A 16,054-nucleotide genomic window follows, 5' to 3' on the forward strand; every position below is an offset into this window, starting at 1 on the left:
TGGCCACGATGGGGAGTGGTGGTAGGAGCAGCAGGGCGAGGCTTATTGTTAGCAGCAGCAAAGGAATGTTGGGCGCCATTATTAGGGCATGTACAATAGTGATGACTCAGCTGTCTGTAAGGGGTAGTTATAGGTAATTTTGGTGATGTGGAGGAAAGAGAATGAGGAGAGAGAGGGAGGCTGTCTGTAAAGTTACAGACAGTCTGTAGGCTTCTTACAGACGGCTTACAGACAGCATTTTTGTTGTTGTATGAAGGGTGTCTATAACTTATACTCACACATGGTTATGACTAAAAATAGATAGCTTATAGACAGACCACTGTAGACACTATCTATACTACTGTCTATATATGATATGAAGTGCTATTACAGACACCACCTGTCTAAACCATTGTACATGCCCTTAGTGGTTTGATGGTTTGTCGGCCAGCTTACGTAGCAATATATATATATATATAGATAGAGTACAGGAGATCGAGAGATCCTCTCACGCTCATCATGTTGGCTATCTACCTCCCTATCATACAGGCCGTAAGCATGGCACAGCTACCAGCTTACTACGACCTAAGTCCGTTGCAACCTACCATGCATCAGGGCATCAGCTGCCCGTTGGCGTTGCACGCACGAGCTCAAGACCAAACACACACCCATTGCTTTCCACCTTGTCAAGCATATATAGTATGGCATGGTCTCTCTCTCACACATATTTAATTTGGTATGAACAAAACGTGTGTCATAGTATTAATTCTCCCTTGATGAAATCTCAAATGTATATTTTTAAACCGTGTGAAACACACTGGGATTGAAGTATCAAGTGTGTCTTTATGTCCCCTACCTAAGCTCTGCCTCCTCGTCCCTCTCTCCAAATAGAGCTCGCTGCTGTTCTTACCTCGTCGTCATGGGAAGTGCTTGTCCCACGGAGGAGTAAGGGTTTAGCTTCGGATCCTTGTCAAAAAAACGGAGCGCCCCAGATCGCTCTCCCATGCACGAGCAAGGGTTTCCTAGAGATCCGGATCGGTGACCGGCTAAGGGACGGTGCATTTTGCCTCACACCCTAGTTGTGGTTGCTCTGGCTTCCGCCACCACATCCGCATGGTGACCGTGCAGGGGAAGCGGCTGGCCGTGTCGCCGGCGGACTAGGTGGCGGCCCTCAGGGCTCGGTTTGGGATCCACCAAAAGTCAGTGAAGGTCGAGGTTTGTGCGCCGCCCTTGGATTTCCTTGTCAGATTTGTATGTAACTCCGGCTGCGAGCGCGTTCTGCACACTTCCCATGTATTCGGGTATTGCGGCGAAAAAAAATTTCTTTCCCCCTTTTGCATCGCGCCTGTGGATATGCAACACTATTGGAGCTTCATTTTCTCTACAAGATCAGCTTCCATGGCCTCCGTTTGGATGCCTGGGAATTGGAGGCCCCGCAGCAAGTTATCAACAACCTCGATGGATAGTTGCTGGAAATTCTACCGCTGAAGGGCATGCGGATCATCATGGTAAAAGCATGGTTGAAACAGCCCGACGACATTCTGAAGCTGTACGAAGCGGAGATTACCAGCACAACGAGGGGACGACTAACCCACAAACTATGATCGCTAGAGGGTTTTGGTTTAACGATGGGGACTTCCATCGGTTTGCGTGTTAATTTATATGCCAACATCGGCAGAGGATGAGTACACGGAAGGTTACAACAAACAGAGAAAAGGAAGGGATGATCCTGATCTTATAGTTACGATCGGATCATCACAAATACATCTGAACTCCTATCTATCTCTATCTGAACTTCCGTCAGGGTTTAAACTGAACTACCGTATCATAACAGATACTTCAACACTCCTCCTCAATCACAGCCTTCTTAAGGTTGAGGTTGTACTTAAACTCTTCAAACTGCCGAGCTGGTAAAGCTTTTGTGAAGCCATCTGCCACCTGATCCTTTGATGGAATGAATCTAATCTCAAGTTGCTTCTTTGCTACTCTTTCTCTTACAAAATGAAAATCAATTTCAATATGTTTAGTCCTAGCATGAAAGATAGGATTAGCTGAAAGATATGTGGCACCCATATTATCACACCATAAGCACGAGACTTCATTTCTTTGGATTCCCAGTTCTTTCAGTAAAGACTCAATCCAAATGACTTCTGCTGTGGCATTCGCCAGAGATTTGTATTCAGCTTCTGTACTTGATCTTGACACTGTTGCTTGTTTTCTAGCACTCCAAGAAATTAGGTTGGGTCCAAAGTATACAGCAAAACCTCCTGTAGACCTCCTATCATCCACACACCCTGCCCAATCTGCATCTGAGAAGGCACTGACTAGTGTAGAAGAAGATCTCTTAAAGGTTAAGCCAAGACTCACTGTACCACTGACATATCTCAATATTCTCTTTACTGCTGTCCAATGTACAGTAGTGGGAGCATGAAGAAATTGGCATACCTTGTTGACAGAAAAAGCTATGTCTGGCCTGGTAAGAGTCAAATATTGTAATGCTCCAACAATACTTCTATACCTTGTGCTATCTTCTGGTCCTAGAAGTTCTCCTTCAGTGACAGAAAGCTTCTCTGATGCTGACAATGGAGTAGGTAGTGTCTTGCACTCTTTTAATCCAACTCTGTTGAGCAAATCTGAAGCATATTTCTCTTGGGTTAATATAATACCCTGATTAATTTTCTTTACCTCAATACCCAAGAAGAAGTGTAAATCACCAAGATCCTTTAATGCAAATGCCAAGCTAAGATCTTGAAGGAGTGCATTGACTGCTTTGTTGGAAGAGCTAGTAACAATAATGTCATCAACATATACTAGCACAAACATAATAATGCCTGACTTATTATATATAAAAAGTGATGTATCTGCCTTTGATGCTAAAAAACCAAGCTCTTGCAGTTTTGAACTTAACTTTGAGAACCATGCTCTTGGTGCTTGTTTCAACCCATAAAGTGACTTATCAAGTTTACACACATGATAGGGTGCATTGAGATTTTCATAACCAGGTGGCTGCTTCATATATACCTCTTCTTCCAGAACACCATGAAGAAACGCATTCTTCACATCTAGTTGCCTCAAGCTCCATCCTCTTGATACTGAAACAGCTAGAACAAGTCTAATAGTAGCAGCTTTAACAACAGGACTAAATGTATCTTCATAGTCTATGCCATATCGTTGTTTAAAACCTTTTGCTACCAATCTAGCCTTATATCTATCAATAGTACCATCAGCTTTCCTTTTTATCCTATAGACCCATTTACAGTCTATCAAATTTGTTCCCTTTTTATATGGTACTAAATGCCATGTTTTATTTTCTATTAAAGCCTTATACTCATCATTCATAGCTTCTCTCCATTTTTTATCAGCTAGTGCTAGTTGCAAAGTTTCGGGTTCATTTGTAGAACAAGATAAGCCATACCTCACAGTTCCATCAGTGTAAACTTTTGGTTTGGCATGACCAGTTTTGGACCTTGTTATTCGGGCTGGAGGTGCTGCTGACTGCGCTGCAGATCCACCGTGCGCAGAAGATCCGGTCGCTGGCACTTGATCCGAAGTTGCAGCAGGTCTTGATCCTGTCGGGGACGCGTTCCCGCGCGATGGACTGGCCGCATGCCACGCGGCGTCGTTCTGGTGGTCGCCAGCGTGTGGCGACGCGACTGTCGGCGACCGGCCTGTGCGCGCGTCAGGAGCATGCATGCGCCTGTGGGGCTCCGTGACGGGACCATGCGACGTGTCGCCCGCGGAATGGCGTGCTGCCGCAGACGAAAAGGACCCCGCTGACGCCTCCCCGGATCCCGACGCAGATTCTTCTCTGCTGTCCGAGGTTTCCGTGATCCGAGGCGAACCAGCCTCGTGTCTTGTGCGATTTTGGCTGGCTCCCAAATCTGCTCCGTGTGGCCGCGTTTCTGGTATGTTTTGCATGAAATTGTCACCTGCATTTTGCTGTTCCTGCAGAGCACTTGCAACACCAGGAATTACTGAAACATTAGATGTTAGATCAGTGCAATGTTGTGCCCCCTCTTGAGCTAACATGGGTGAGCTTTGGAGAGATTCTGGTAGGAGGAGAATTTCTTGACGAAGGCGGCTACCAGCATTGGAGTGAAGGCTAGCAAAGGGAAACACTGTTTCATCAAAGACAACATCACGTGAAATATAAACACGACCAGAAGCAATGTCTAGACATTTAACACCTTTGTGCATATGACTATAGCCAAGGAAGACACATTGTTTGGAACGAAAGGCTAATTTTCTTTGATTGAAGGGACGAAGATTAGGCCAGCATGCACAACCAAAAACTCGTAGAGAAGCATAATCTGGTGTTTTGTGGAGTAGTCGTTCCATGGGTGTTTCATGATTAATGACCTTGCTAGGTAACATGTTAATGAGATGTGTGGCGGTTAGGAAGGCTTCATCCCAAAATTTGAGTGGCATGGATGCATCTGCAAGAAGAGCAAGGCCAACTTCAACAATGTGGCGATGCTTTCTCTCAGCAGAGCCATTTTGCTGATGGGCATGGGGACATGACACATGATGTTCAACGCCTATCTTTCGAAAGAAGGAATTTAATTTCTCATATTCACCACCCCAATCAGATTGGATAGCTAGAATTTTTCTGTCAAATTGGCGTTCAACAAGTTGCTGAAAATTATGAAACACTTGGAAGACATCAGATTTTTTCTTGAGAAGATAAATCCATGAAAATTTACTAAAATCATCGATGAAGCTTACATAGTACTCATATTTCCCTACAGACATAGGTGCTGGTCCCCATACATCGGAGAACACAAGTTGCAAGGGATATGTAGATGCACTAGTAGACCTCTCATAGGGGAGTTGGTGGCTTTTGGCTCTTTGGCAAGAGTCACAAACCGACTCAATGCTAGGTTTATTTGAATAGGGAAGTTCATAATTGCTAAGAACTTGTTGAACAATGCGAAAGGAAGGATGTCCTAAACGACTATGCCATCTGACAGCTGAAGGCTTGGAGATGCTAAAGGCATGTTTATTCTTGATGGATGGTGAAGATATCAACGGGTAGAGGCCACGCACACATCGTCCTTTAAGAAGAATTTTCTTCGTTGCCTGATCCTTGACATAAAAATACCACGGGTGAAATTCAATAAACACTTGATTATCTCTAGTAAAGCGATGAACTGAGACAAGATTTTTGGTGGTATGTGGAACATGAAGAACATTTTTTAGATGCAAGGATTTAGAGGGGGTTTTAACAATTGCATGACCAACATGACTAATGTTCATACCTTGTCCATTGGCCGCATGAATCTGCTCACGGCCGGTGTATTTCTCCTTCATGGTGAGCTTGTTGAGCTCACCGGTGATGTGGTCGGTGGCACCCGTGTCACCATACCAGTTGGTGTCCACGCCGTATGATGCAACGTTGGCGCCCTTCTCCTCTTCTTCTTCATCCTCGGAGTAGCGGTGCCAGCACTTCCAGGCCTCATGGCCTGGCTTGCCACAGATTTGGCAGGTGACAAGGTCACGGTCCTTGTGGCCGCTCCTGCCTCCTCCACGACGGCCACCATTTCCGCCGCGCTGCTGACGGCCATGGCCACGGCTGCTGTAGCCCCAGCCTCCTCTGCGTCCTCCACGTCCACGCGGTCCGCCACGTCCGCGCTGCGCCGAGTTGACGGAGGAACCTCCGCCGGTGTCGCCACCAAGCAGCTCGATGCGGCTGTCGTAGGCGCATACCTGGGCGTACAGGTCGCCCACGGTGAGATCTTCTGCTCCATTGACCCCAATGGCGGCGAAGAGAGGGTTGTAGGATTCGTCGAGGCCGGCGAGGAGATACTCGACGAGCTCTTCTTCATCGATTGGTCGGCCCGCTGCGGCGAGCTCATCAGCGAAGCCCTTCATCTTGGTGAAGAACTGGGCCGTGGTCATGTTCTCCTTTTTTGTTTTGGCCAGTGCGACGCGCAGATTGGAGATGCGCGTTCGGGACTGTGAGGCGAACATGGACTTGATCGCGCTCCAGACATCTGCCGCTGTTTCCATCCCAATAACAGAGATGAGAATATCAGGTGAGAGAGTATTTAGCAGGAACGATAGAACCTGCTGATCCGTCGCCACCCATGCGTCGTAGGCTGGGTTGGCCTCCTGGGACGGCTTGCCGTCTTTTTCGACGGTGATGGTTTCCGGCGGAGCATCCGTCTTGGTGTCGAGGAAGCTCGTTAGACGGGCTCCACGGATCGGCGGAAGAACCTGTGACTGCCAGAGAAGGTAGTTGGATCTGGTCAGCTTCTCGCTCACGGCTAGACCGGCTAAGGGGTTCGTCATGGCGACGGTGGTGAAGCGGCGAGGCTGTAGATGTGTTTTTAGGAAGTCGGCTCTGATACCATATGATCGCTAGAGGGTTTTGGTTTAACGATGGGGACTTCCATCGGTTTGCGTGTTAATTTATATGCCAACATCGGCAGAGGATGAGTACACGGAAGGTTACAACAAACAGAGAAAAGGAAGGGATGATCCTGATCTTATAGTTACGATCGGATCATCACAAATACATCTGAACTCCTATCTATCTCTATCTGAACTTCCGTCAGGGTTTAAACTGAACTACCGTATCATAACAGATACTTCAACACAAACATGATATCATCATCCATGTTGAGGATGCCCTCGAGGCCAGCCGTGTCGTCATCGACTACATCTGACGCCGTGACCTCGAGGAGGAGAGCAGAAAGTGTCATCGTCGCCTTGCTACTTTGGCTGGCAGGGTCGAGGGCACAGGGCCAACACCGTATGGTGACGACGCACACAACTTTTTAGGAACTGGAAATGCACAAGCCGATGGTTTTCTCAAACGTGAGAACTGAATTTGGTGCCAACTGAAAGTTAGTTGAATTGGCAGGAGGGGAACTGAAAATTACTTGAATAATTAGTTGAACTTGTTGTGCACAAGCCGGATTTGTATCAGCAAGCTTATGTATCCAATCTCACTGATCTACTTGTAATCTGTACTTTTCAGGATGATGAGTGTTTTGAATTAGTACTGAATTTGCACTGGCAAAATCTCGTGTAGATTTTGTACTGAACATGGAATGTATTCCCAGTGATATTGCCCTGAATTGTCAGAGCAATATGTTGTCTTAATTTGCAATTACTAGTCTTGTTGTAATCTGGACTTCTAGGATACTGTATTTGCACTGACAAGTGTTGTATGCACATCTACTGAACATTGAATGTAGTTGCAGTGATAATGCACTTAACTGTCACAGATAATGTGAACAAACAATTGATATGTTGTGTTAGTTTGCACTGAATTATTTGTTTTCATTATGTGCTTGAAGTGTTGAATTCATCTCTGAAAATGGGTTGCTTCACTCTTTGATTTACAAAAACTTCATAGTAACACAAAAATGGGATAAACTTCTCCAAAAGTTTGGAAAAGCTTCGGCCATGTCATTGCAAAAGCAATTCTTCATAGTTAGTCTAACATTAAACAAGATATAACTGAAGAAACTAGAGCAGCCTTCATGGAAGTTGGCGAACAAAATGCTATGAAGGGCTAAAATTCATTGACAAATTAACTGGAAACGAACAATTCCCTTCCTGCCAAACTCCAGCTGGTCTGCATTCTTCATGCACGTCCCCGACTGCCCCTTCCTCGTCACAACCGCTTGGATGTTGCCCGGCTGAATTGTGTTAGCAGCGACGCCTGTGAGAATTTTTGCAAACAAGTAGTCCGGCAGCCATTCATCCGGGTCCTAGGTTTTTGTGAATTTGAAAGTCAAGACCGGATCTATGGAGTCCTTCTTCCTCTCCGATAACAGCAGAACATTATCTGATTTGTACGCCTCGTCTTCATGGTGGTAGAAATTAAATGTCGTCCACTTTTGATTTTCCAATGCTTTTAGAAGTCTTTAGATCGTCGCTACAGATACATGGCCTGCAAATGCTTTATCTATAGGATACAGTCAAAATAACTTGGTGAAGCTAAGTCTCAGTGACTTAGTCTTCTTAGTGACTTAGTCTCCTTCTCCACCCTTCGTTCTTGATCGAACGTACAGGATTGTCTCATATTTGAACTAAAAAAAATTAAACTGATCAGAAAAAGTCAAAGAATTTACAGTAAATCGTAAAAAAATTCTCTGTATTATGTGAAATTTTCATACCGTTTGGATCAGTAGTTTAGGAATAAATAAATTTTAAGCTAAAAATCATAAAGAGTTATTCATTTACAAAGTACTTGTTCAAATGGGATGAAACTTTCACATAACTTGTCACCGATGCATTTCCGATTTGCTTGATTTTTTCTGAACGGTTTTAGTTGTTTAGTTCAAATCAGAGACAATCTTGTACGTCCGCTCTAGAACGAAGGGTGGAGGGGAAAGCTAAGTCACTGAGACTTAGCTTCACCAAGCCACTGAAGCTGAGTCCAAAATAAATACCACTCAACTTTAGTATTCCCTCTGTTCCATAACCACGTCGGAGATTTGTCAAAATTTAAATGTACGTAGATCCTCTTTCTCAGATAAGTTTGATGGGATGTAGGGAGTACTGCTGTGAACATCTCTTTAGCGTGGCGTGACTCCCTCAACTAATTCCTACTGGTACATCAACTAACCTGCGTGCGGAGATTGCTTGTATGTACGGATACGGGAAACTAAGCGCTCCAATATCGTGTCGTTCGTGTCTGGCCTCACACCGAATATTATACCTACTCGGATTGAGCTCCAGCCTCATAAAAAGAGATCGAGCCCTGGCATCGAGACACCAACATCATAGCACAGGATCGCCAGATCGATCATGGAGCTGGTACCCGAGGACCTACTCGCCGACATCCTCCGCCGTGTCTCCGCCCATGACCTGGCCGCGGCGCGGTGCGTCCACAGTTCCTGGCGCGCCGTCATCCACAACCACGGCCTGATGCAACTTGTCCAGCTCCCGCTAGCCGGCATCTTCATCAGCTTCAACGACCACGCATTCTCGGAGCTCTTGGCCCGCCCTGTGCCGCCGTCCGCCAAGGTCAGCGGCAAGGTCCACCAGTACATGCCGACCACCGATCCAATCCCGGTCGCAGACCACTGCAACGGCCTCCTACTCCTGAGCTGCGCCTACGTGGTCAACCCCGCCACGCGGCGGTGGGCCAGCCTGCCCTTCCCGCGGCCATCGTTTCCTATCAGCTGGACCGGCTTCCCCCGGTATGACTACATCGTGTTCGACCCTGCCGTGTCGCCGCACTACGAGGTCGTCACGATCCCTCATCTTCCTAATAAAGGGGCCAAGATGATGGACGCCCGGATCGATGGGTGGGAGTGGCCGCCCTCCTCCATGATGCTGCCCGTCTTCTCCTCCGCGACCAATAGGTGGGAGGAGAAGTCGTTCGAGCGGCAAGGGGAGGCGTTGGGAACCGTTGCCGAGGTGGGGGAGCCTTGGCCCGGCGACCAGCAGTATGGCGTCTACTGGCGTGGCCACCTCTACGTGCACCACAACTTTATTTGGAGGTACTACTACTACTACTCCTCTATATATGTGAATACTTTAACGTTGCACCATCATGTATTTATAATTAATTAATTAAGGTAGTATCACTTGTTTTTAAAACGAAATTTGATTTTCCCTTTTGTCATCTAATAATGCATTTATTTGTCCGCAGAATATCTTTGTCGAGTGCCGAGTACCAAGCAATTAAGCCGCCTGATGGTATGTACACGAACGGAGAAAGCCAGGAACGAAGACTCGGAAGATCGGAGAAGGGAGTGTATCTTGCGGCATTTGCTTTTCCGGAGCGGCGGCTACAAGTTTGGGTCCTCGACGAGTCATGTGCTCACCCTAAGTGGGTTCTAAAGTATCAGGCCGACCTTACGCACATATTGTCACACCGGAGCTGGAATCCCGAAGCTCGCGGGTCTTGGGTCATGGAAGACGTCAACTATCATTTCTACAACGATAGGTTTCCAGATTACAGCGGACAAGCGCCACCGGCAGATAGATACGAGTGGGACTCTGACAACGACGATGTTCTTGACACGAAAGATACGATTGAAGGACGGTACAGGGAAGATATCACCATCCTCGGATTTCATCCCCACAAAGAAGTCTTATTTCTGAGCGAGTCGATGAGGAGAGGATTGGCCTATCATATGAGTGCGTCCAAGCTTCAGGATCTAGGAAATATGTACCCGACACGCTATGATGACTTTGCTGATCCTCATAGAATCATATTACTATCTTTTCCGTACACGCCATGTTGGACTGTAGAGTTCCCTTTAAATAATTGATTCAGAAGTTCATATAGATTTTTTCACTTTGGAGCTATGGAAGCAAACTATGGCACGCTTAAATAGGACCCGTAGCGCGTGATGTTAGTTTTAAAAAAAAATTAATGCCAATTCCACCTTGAAGTCTAGTAGTCCGTGCAATGATTTTTAATTACTGGCTTAACAAAGAATGGATTAAACCATAATGAAAAATTGTATAATTTAACATGAACAATTGTATAATTTATATGGATTTTGCTAATTCTCAGTTGTATACAATTGTATTGGGTTGCGCTTAACTGCATATACATGTAACCAAATCTGAGTTGTATCTCCAATTTTTAATTGCTTAACAAGAAACCTATATTACTACTACTAATTTGCAACTTTGCAAGGTTCTACCGCCTCATTGATCAGTTTGGTTTGGGGAGTCCCTTGGAGATAGCTCTAAATACGGATGGTATATTTTGTCAAAGCTGGAACCGATGTGCAGTTTTCTCAAGCACGCAAGAACAAATCAAACATCATTTCTATCTGATACGTTCAAAAGTTATTCGTTCTCGACTTTCCATTAAAGAAATGAGAAGGCATCTTTATCTGAAAGACGACCTCCCTTCCAAAGAACATTCTCCAACAAGTACACAAAAATAAAATCAACAAATCATCAGCAAACATTGCATTTTAACCACTACAATGTAGAGTTTACAATTTAAACAGTGACTAGTTCATGTAATTTAAGAAACAAGATCCAGCAACAGCATCATAACAAACTATGATTACTGTTATCAGGGGTGACCTAGAGCTCTAGTGAATCCTGATCTCTAGCTGGGAAGAGAAGGGAAGAAGAAGCTGGTTTCTGGAAAACTCTCCTTACTTCTCATTTGACCAAACACACACATATATACAATTTTCACACTTTTCACTTATATCTATATTTCGTACTATCACACCTAGCACCTACCAATACTCCCACTCAAGATGGGGCGAAGATGTTTATAAGCCCCATCTTGTCACATATTTTTGTGAAGGAGACAACAGTAACACCCTTAGTTAATACATCTGCAAGTTGCTCTCCCGATTTAACATAGTTAACTCGAAGTACTCCTTCATCTAGTTTTTCTATGATGAAATGATGAAATGTCTGTTGATTTCGATATGTTTGGTCATGTCATGCTCGACTGGGTTATTCACAATGTTAATTGTGGCTTGATTATCACATCACAGTTGAAGGGCATATTCCGTGTACAACTTTAGTTTAGTAAGTAACAAGCGTAGCCACATGAGTTCACATAAACCAGAAGCCATTGACCTCACTTTTTCTTCTGTTGTAGATCGCCCATCCCAGTCAACGTCTGTATATCCTTCTATCCTTAGGTATCCGTGGTTCGAATATAAAATTCCTTCACCAGGGTAACTTTTAAGGTACCACATAATCCTATTCACTGCCTCTAGATGAGTTCATCGAGGATCATACATGAATCTGCTTACCACACTGGCCGCATATGCAATGTTAGGTCTAGTGTGTGACAAATATATTAATCGCCTAACCAGTCTTTGATATTGCTCCTTATCAACTGGATCACCCGAGTCCGCTACTATACGGTGGTTCATCTCCACTTGTGTTGCAGCAGGTCTACAATCAATCACATGAAGTAGATCAAGAACATATTTTCTCCATGAGAGATATGTACCTTGTGATCCATAAGCCACATCAATTCCAAGAAGTAATGAAGATGTGCAAGATCCTTGACTTCAAAAAAGCTTGCCAACATTTTATTCAAGCCCTTTCTCTCCTCCTCATCATTCCATGTAATTATAATATCATCCACATAAACCACAAGTAATTTAACCTTGTTGTGATTATTCTTAATAAATAGTGTGTGGTCTGCATTGCTTTGCTGATAGCCAAAAGGACAAATTTCTTTTCGAAATCTTCCAAATCAGGCTCTCGGGGATTGTTTTAGTCCATAGAGTGATTTTTGTAATCTGCATACTTTACCTTCAGTTCCCTGCTATTAAGTCCCGGTGGGATTTCCATATGTACTTCCTCCAGAAGTTCTCCATGTACGAAATCATTCTTAACATCCATTTGATAGAGTTTACATTAGTTACTACTTATTAGCAGCAATTGAGATTAAAACTCTAATAGTGTTCATCTTTCTTACAGGAACAAATGTCTCATCATAATCTACACATAGGTCTGACTATACCCCTTTGCTACTAGTCTCGTCTTCTATCTTTCCCTTCCCATCAGGATTTTGTTTTATGGTAAACACCCCTTTACAGCCTACAACCTTCTTATTAGCAGGGAGAGTGGTGATTACCTAAGTATTGTTCTTGTCTAGAGCAGCCATTTCTTCTAACATTGCTTCTCTCTGGCGTGGATGTGATTTTGCTTCTTGCCAATTCTGTGGGATAGGCTCCGCGGCATCTACTGCTGCAATAAAAGCATGATAAGAAGCTCCAATTGATTTGCATGACACAAAGTATGAAACACTATACGGCGAAAATTTCGAAGGCAATTTTCCATATGTGGTACGCCGTACGCGGTTGCTTTCTTTGTGAAATAGGTACATTTAGGTCATCATACTCGGGAGGGATATTACCATCGCATTTAGATGACAATGGGACTTCTGATGAGATCGGATGATTTGTGTCTGAATGTTCTTGTTCTTCTGAAACATGGTCAGGCGAAGTGGCTTCCTCCCCATGAACTTGTTCTCCTACTCTTGGTCGCCTTCGTGACTACACTTGAATTTCTCCTCTCATTTGGTATGAATCATTGTTCTAATGTTCTTCATGCCTTTGTTCAGGTTCAGGTTCAGCCTCTATCCCATTGCCCGTCTCCACTGGAATGCCCCCAATTATCAACTTCCCTAATGTTGTATCAGTGTAGTCCCCTTCTTTACTATTTCCTGCATTTGCAATCTCGTTAGCAAACATATCAGGGAACACATCAGTTAAGTCTGATAATCCCCCATGGTATGGTTCATGTTATCTAAACACATCATCCATACTAACAAACATTCTTCTTTCCGATGGACACCGACACTTATATCCCTTTTATTTACCAGAATACCCCGCAAAAATGCATTTCAATGCTCTTGGGTCCAGTTTACTGGCAGAGGGTCTATAATCCTTTCCGAAGCAAGAGCGCCCAAACACCTTTGGTGGAACCACATAGGTATTCTTACCTATGAGACACTCGAGTGGTGTCTTGTAGTCAAGAACTCTCGTTGGCATCATGTTCATCAAATATGTTGCAGTCATTACTACCTCACACCATAAATTTGTTGGGACATTCATTACAAACATTAAGCACTTGGCAATCTCTAGAAGATGCCTATTTTTCCTCTAGCCATTCTGTTCAGAAGTGCTTGGACATGTAGTTTGGTGCATAAATTCATGACTTCATAGGTGTCCATTGTGGCACCCCTGGATTAGGGTTAGACAAATACCAGATCTTCGTCTGACATAAGCCTAACCTAAGCTCGAGAGCCTACAATGAGAGAATCGGTAACACAACAATGACTCTACAACTCAAGAAGTAATACAAGCTCTTAATAGAGCAAAGAACCAAAGTACCATAAGCAGAGTTCACTAGCCTAACATTACATCAATCAGCGAAAGCAAAGTTATGCTATTAGACATAGCAAGATAGGAAAAGTCCTAAGAGGCCAGGAGCATAACGGCGATGTCCCAACCCCCAAGCTACTCGTCGATGTCGACCTATAATACACCATCTGTCGAAGTGACTTCTTCTGCCGCAGAAATGTAATAAGCTGAGTACAGGGACTCAGCAAAGACTTAACAACCTGTTAGCAAAGCGGTTATGCAAGGCTTTCTGTAGAGCTATTTTGTATAAAGTCAGTTTTCCTTTGTTAAACAAGAGGGAGAAGAACCTCGAATACTCAGAACCTTTAAAATGGGATAATAGAGCAATATCACTAGCTTTACTGATCATCATATTGTATCCACCAAATCATCATCAGCGAACCACTCATCTCAGATCACCCCCTCGACACCCTGGAGTAGGCATTCGTAAACACACTTTGATTGCCAAGTTTTACGATCAGGTTTATGTTGTCTATGGTCACAAAACCCATTCCCAAGTCATCCGTAACCGTGGACATGGATTTTTGAAAAGATTTATAACCCTGCTGGGGTGCACAACTTTACACACATGTGCCAACCGTCTCTTAATGCCAGTATATTAGCACTCTTCCTTTGAAAGCCAGCAGAGGGTGGTTGACCATGACCTTTTACTTATTATCGCCTAGACCATGAGTCACGCGATAAGGATTATTCCGCCGTAACGGGTCAAGTCACGAAGTCAGTCCATAAGGATGTGAGTCGAGGTTCGTTTTGTTGGGAATTCGTAGCAGAAAACAAAAAAAATCTATTAACGTGAACCCTAATATGCCCAAGATCTATCGAATAGTAATGCTATAACGGAGATTCGGTTAGACCGAAAGCGGTTAACGTTCCGCCGGAACATGGATGATCTAGTCGTACTCATCCCCGACCTCAGGGTCGAGTGGAGGTTCTCTCGTACGATATCGAGTGCCATATCTTCAACACCTCTTAGTTTCGCACACATACGGTGCTCAACGACGATCCCGGTTCCGATCCAGTAGAGTTGCGGAAGTAGATCTTCTGGATCCGGATCCCAACAGAGCTCCCGCATACTAGATGGAGTCAACTCCCTCCGTACGCAGCTCTTCGATGAACCACGCGTGGGAGAGAGAACAAGAGAGAGGGGGTCATGGCTCCCAAGTGCAGAAGATCAATTGTAGTGCTTGTCAATAAGAAAGGTTGTCGAACCCATGAGTAGCTAAAGTTATTGGTTAATAAGTTTGATAAGTAAAACAATAAAAAGGTTGCAGTGGTCATGTGCTGCACCATTAGCTCGTCCGACAGCATCTACATTGATCTTTGGCATGGCAGATTCAGGAGGAATCCAACTGGTGATCATGTGTTTATGTACACTAGCCTTCGATACTGCTGCATCTACATTGATCTTTGGCATGGCAGATTCAGGAGGAATCCAACTGGCTTGAGCTCCACGAGATGGCACTTGAACAATGGATTTTGGTTGGGATTTCCCTGTAGCTAAACCCTTAAGTTCATCAAGGAAAGACGTGACAAAACCGTGGATTGATAAGGGGCTCTAGAAGATATCCTCGTGAATGGCCTTTCTCCTCACCGTCCAAATTGCCCACAAGATAACAGACAGTCTAGTGAACTCGTCATGTGGCACTGTCTCCATCATGTAAAATAACCAATTCCTTGCATTCATTTCTGTACATGCGATCATGAGCTGCACCATTAGCTCGTCCGACAGCATCCACAATCGACAGCCCCACACAATGAGCATGCGCTAGTTCTGGTCATATTTCGATGCTCCAAAATATCAGCAGTTGGTAATGACTGTTGGGTCAACCTCCACAGAAATACTTTAATTTTTTATGGAACCGAGGTTTTCCACAGCGAGCACCATCCCTTCGCCTCCAATTCAGTATTTGAAGACCCAGGATTTCCTTCAAAGTAATTCTCTCTTGATCTTTGTATTGAGATCTGCTCTTATGTGCTGGTGTGTACCTGTTTTCTTGGGCTGGGCCTTAAACTCCAGGTCAGATACGATCTTGATCGATCTCACGTGGAACGGGCTGGATCCAAAACAAGATAGGACACGGTGTTGTTTTTTACAAGTTCAAACTCTCTTTTTTTTCCAACATTTTCTTCAAATACCGTAGATGGTATCTGTAAAAAAATTCAAGGATGGGACGAGATGAAATCAAAGGATGTACATATCTTCAGTGTACTGCCCTTCGATCTTATTACCAACAGCCACCATA

General features: G+C 44.4%; 1 protein-coding gene across 1 annotated transcript; it reads right to left on the reverse strand.

Annotated features, from left to right (window-relative positions):
• Window positions 1–1,818: 1,818 nt before the first annotated feature.
• Window positions 1,819–6,270, reverse strand: LOC139835903 (uncharacterized). The gene is made up of 3 exons (XM_071825800.1): window positions 5,238–6,270; window positions 4,007–4,081; window positions 1,819–3,953 (listed from the first exon to the last, which is right to left on the reverse strand). The coding sequence occupies exons 1-3, from the start codon at window positions 6,268–6,270 to the stop codon at window positions 1,819–1,821; spliced, it is 3,243 nt and encodes a 1,080-aa protein (XP_071681901.1).
• Window positions 6,271–16,054: the final 9,784 nt, after the last annotated feature.

Source organism: Lolium perenne, chromosome 2 (genome assembly GCF_019359855.2).
Source record: "Lolium perenne isolate Kyuss_39 chromosome 2, Kyuss_2.0, whole genome shotgun sequence".
Taxonomy (NCBI): domain Eukaryota; kingdom Viridiplantae; phylum Streptophyta; class Magnoliopsida; order Poales; family Poaceae; genus Lolium; species Lolium perenne.

What these genes read in the sequence shown, in the direction of transcription:
- LOC139835903 (XM_071825800.1), bottom strand. Translation starts at nt 6,270, where the DNA reads ATGACGAACCCCTTAGCCGGTCTAGCCGTGAGCGAGAAGCTGACCAGA. An exon ending in TCATGCGGCCAATGGACAAG is followed by an intron (nt 4,082 to 5,237) that starts GTATGAACATTA and finishes TCCCTTTGCTAG; the next exon opens with CCTTCACTCCAATGCTGGTA. An exon ending in TCTCTCCAAAGCTCACCCAT is followed by an intron (nt 3,954 to 4,006) that starts GTTAGCTCAAGA and finishes CTAATGTTTCAG; the next exon opens with TAATTCCTGGTGTTGCAAGT.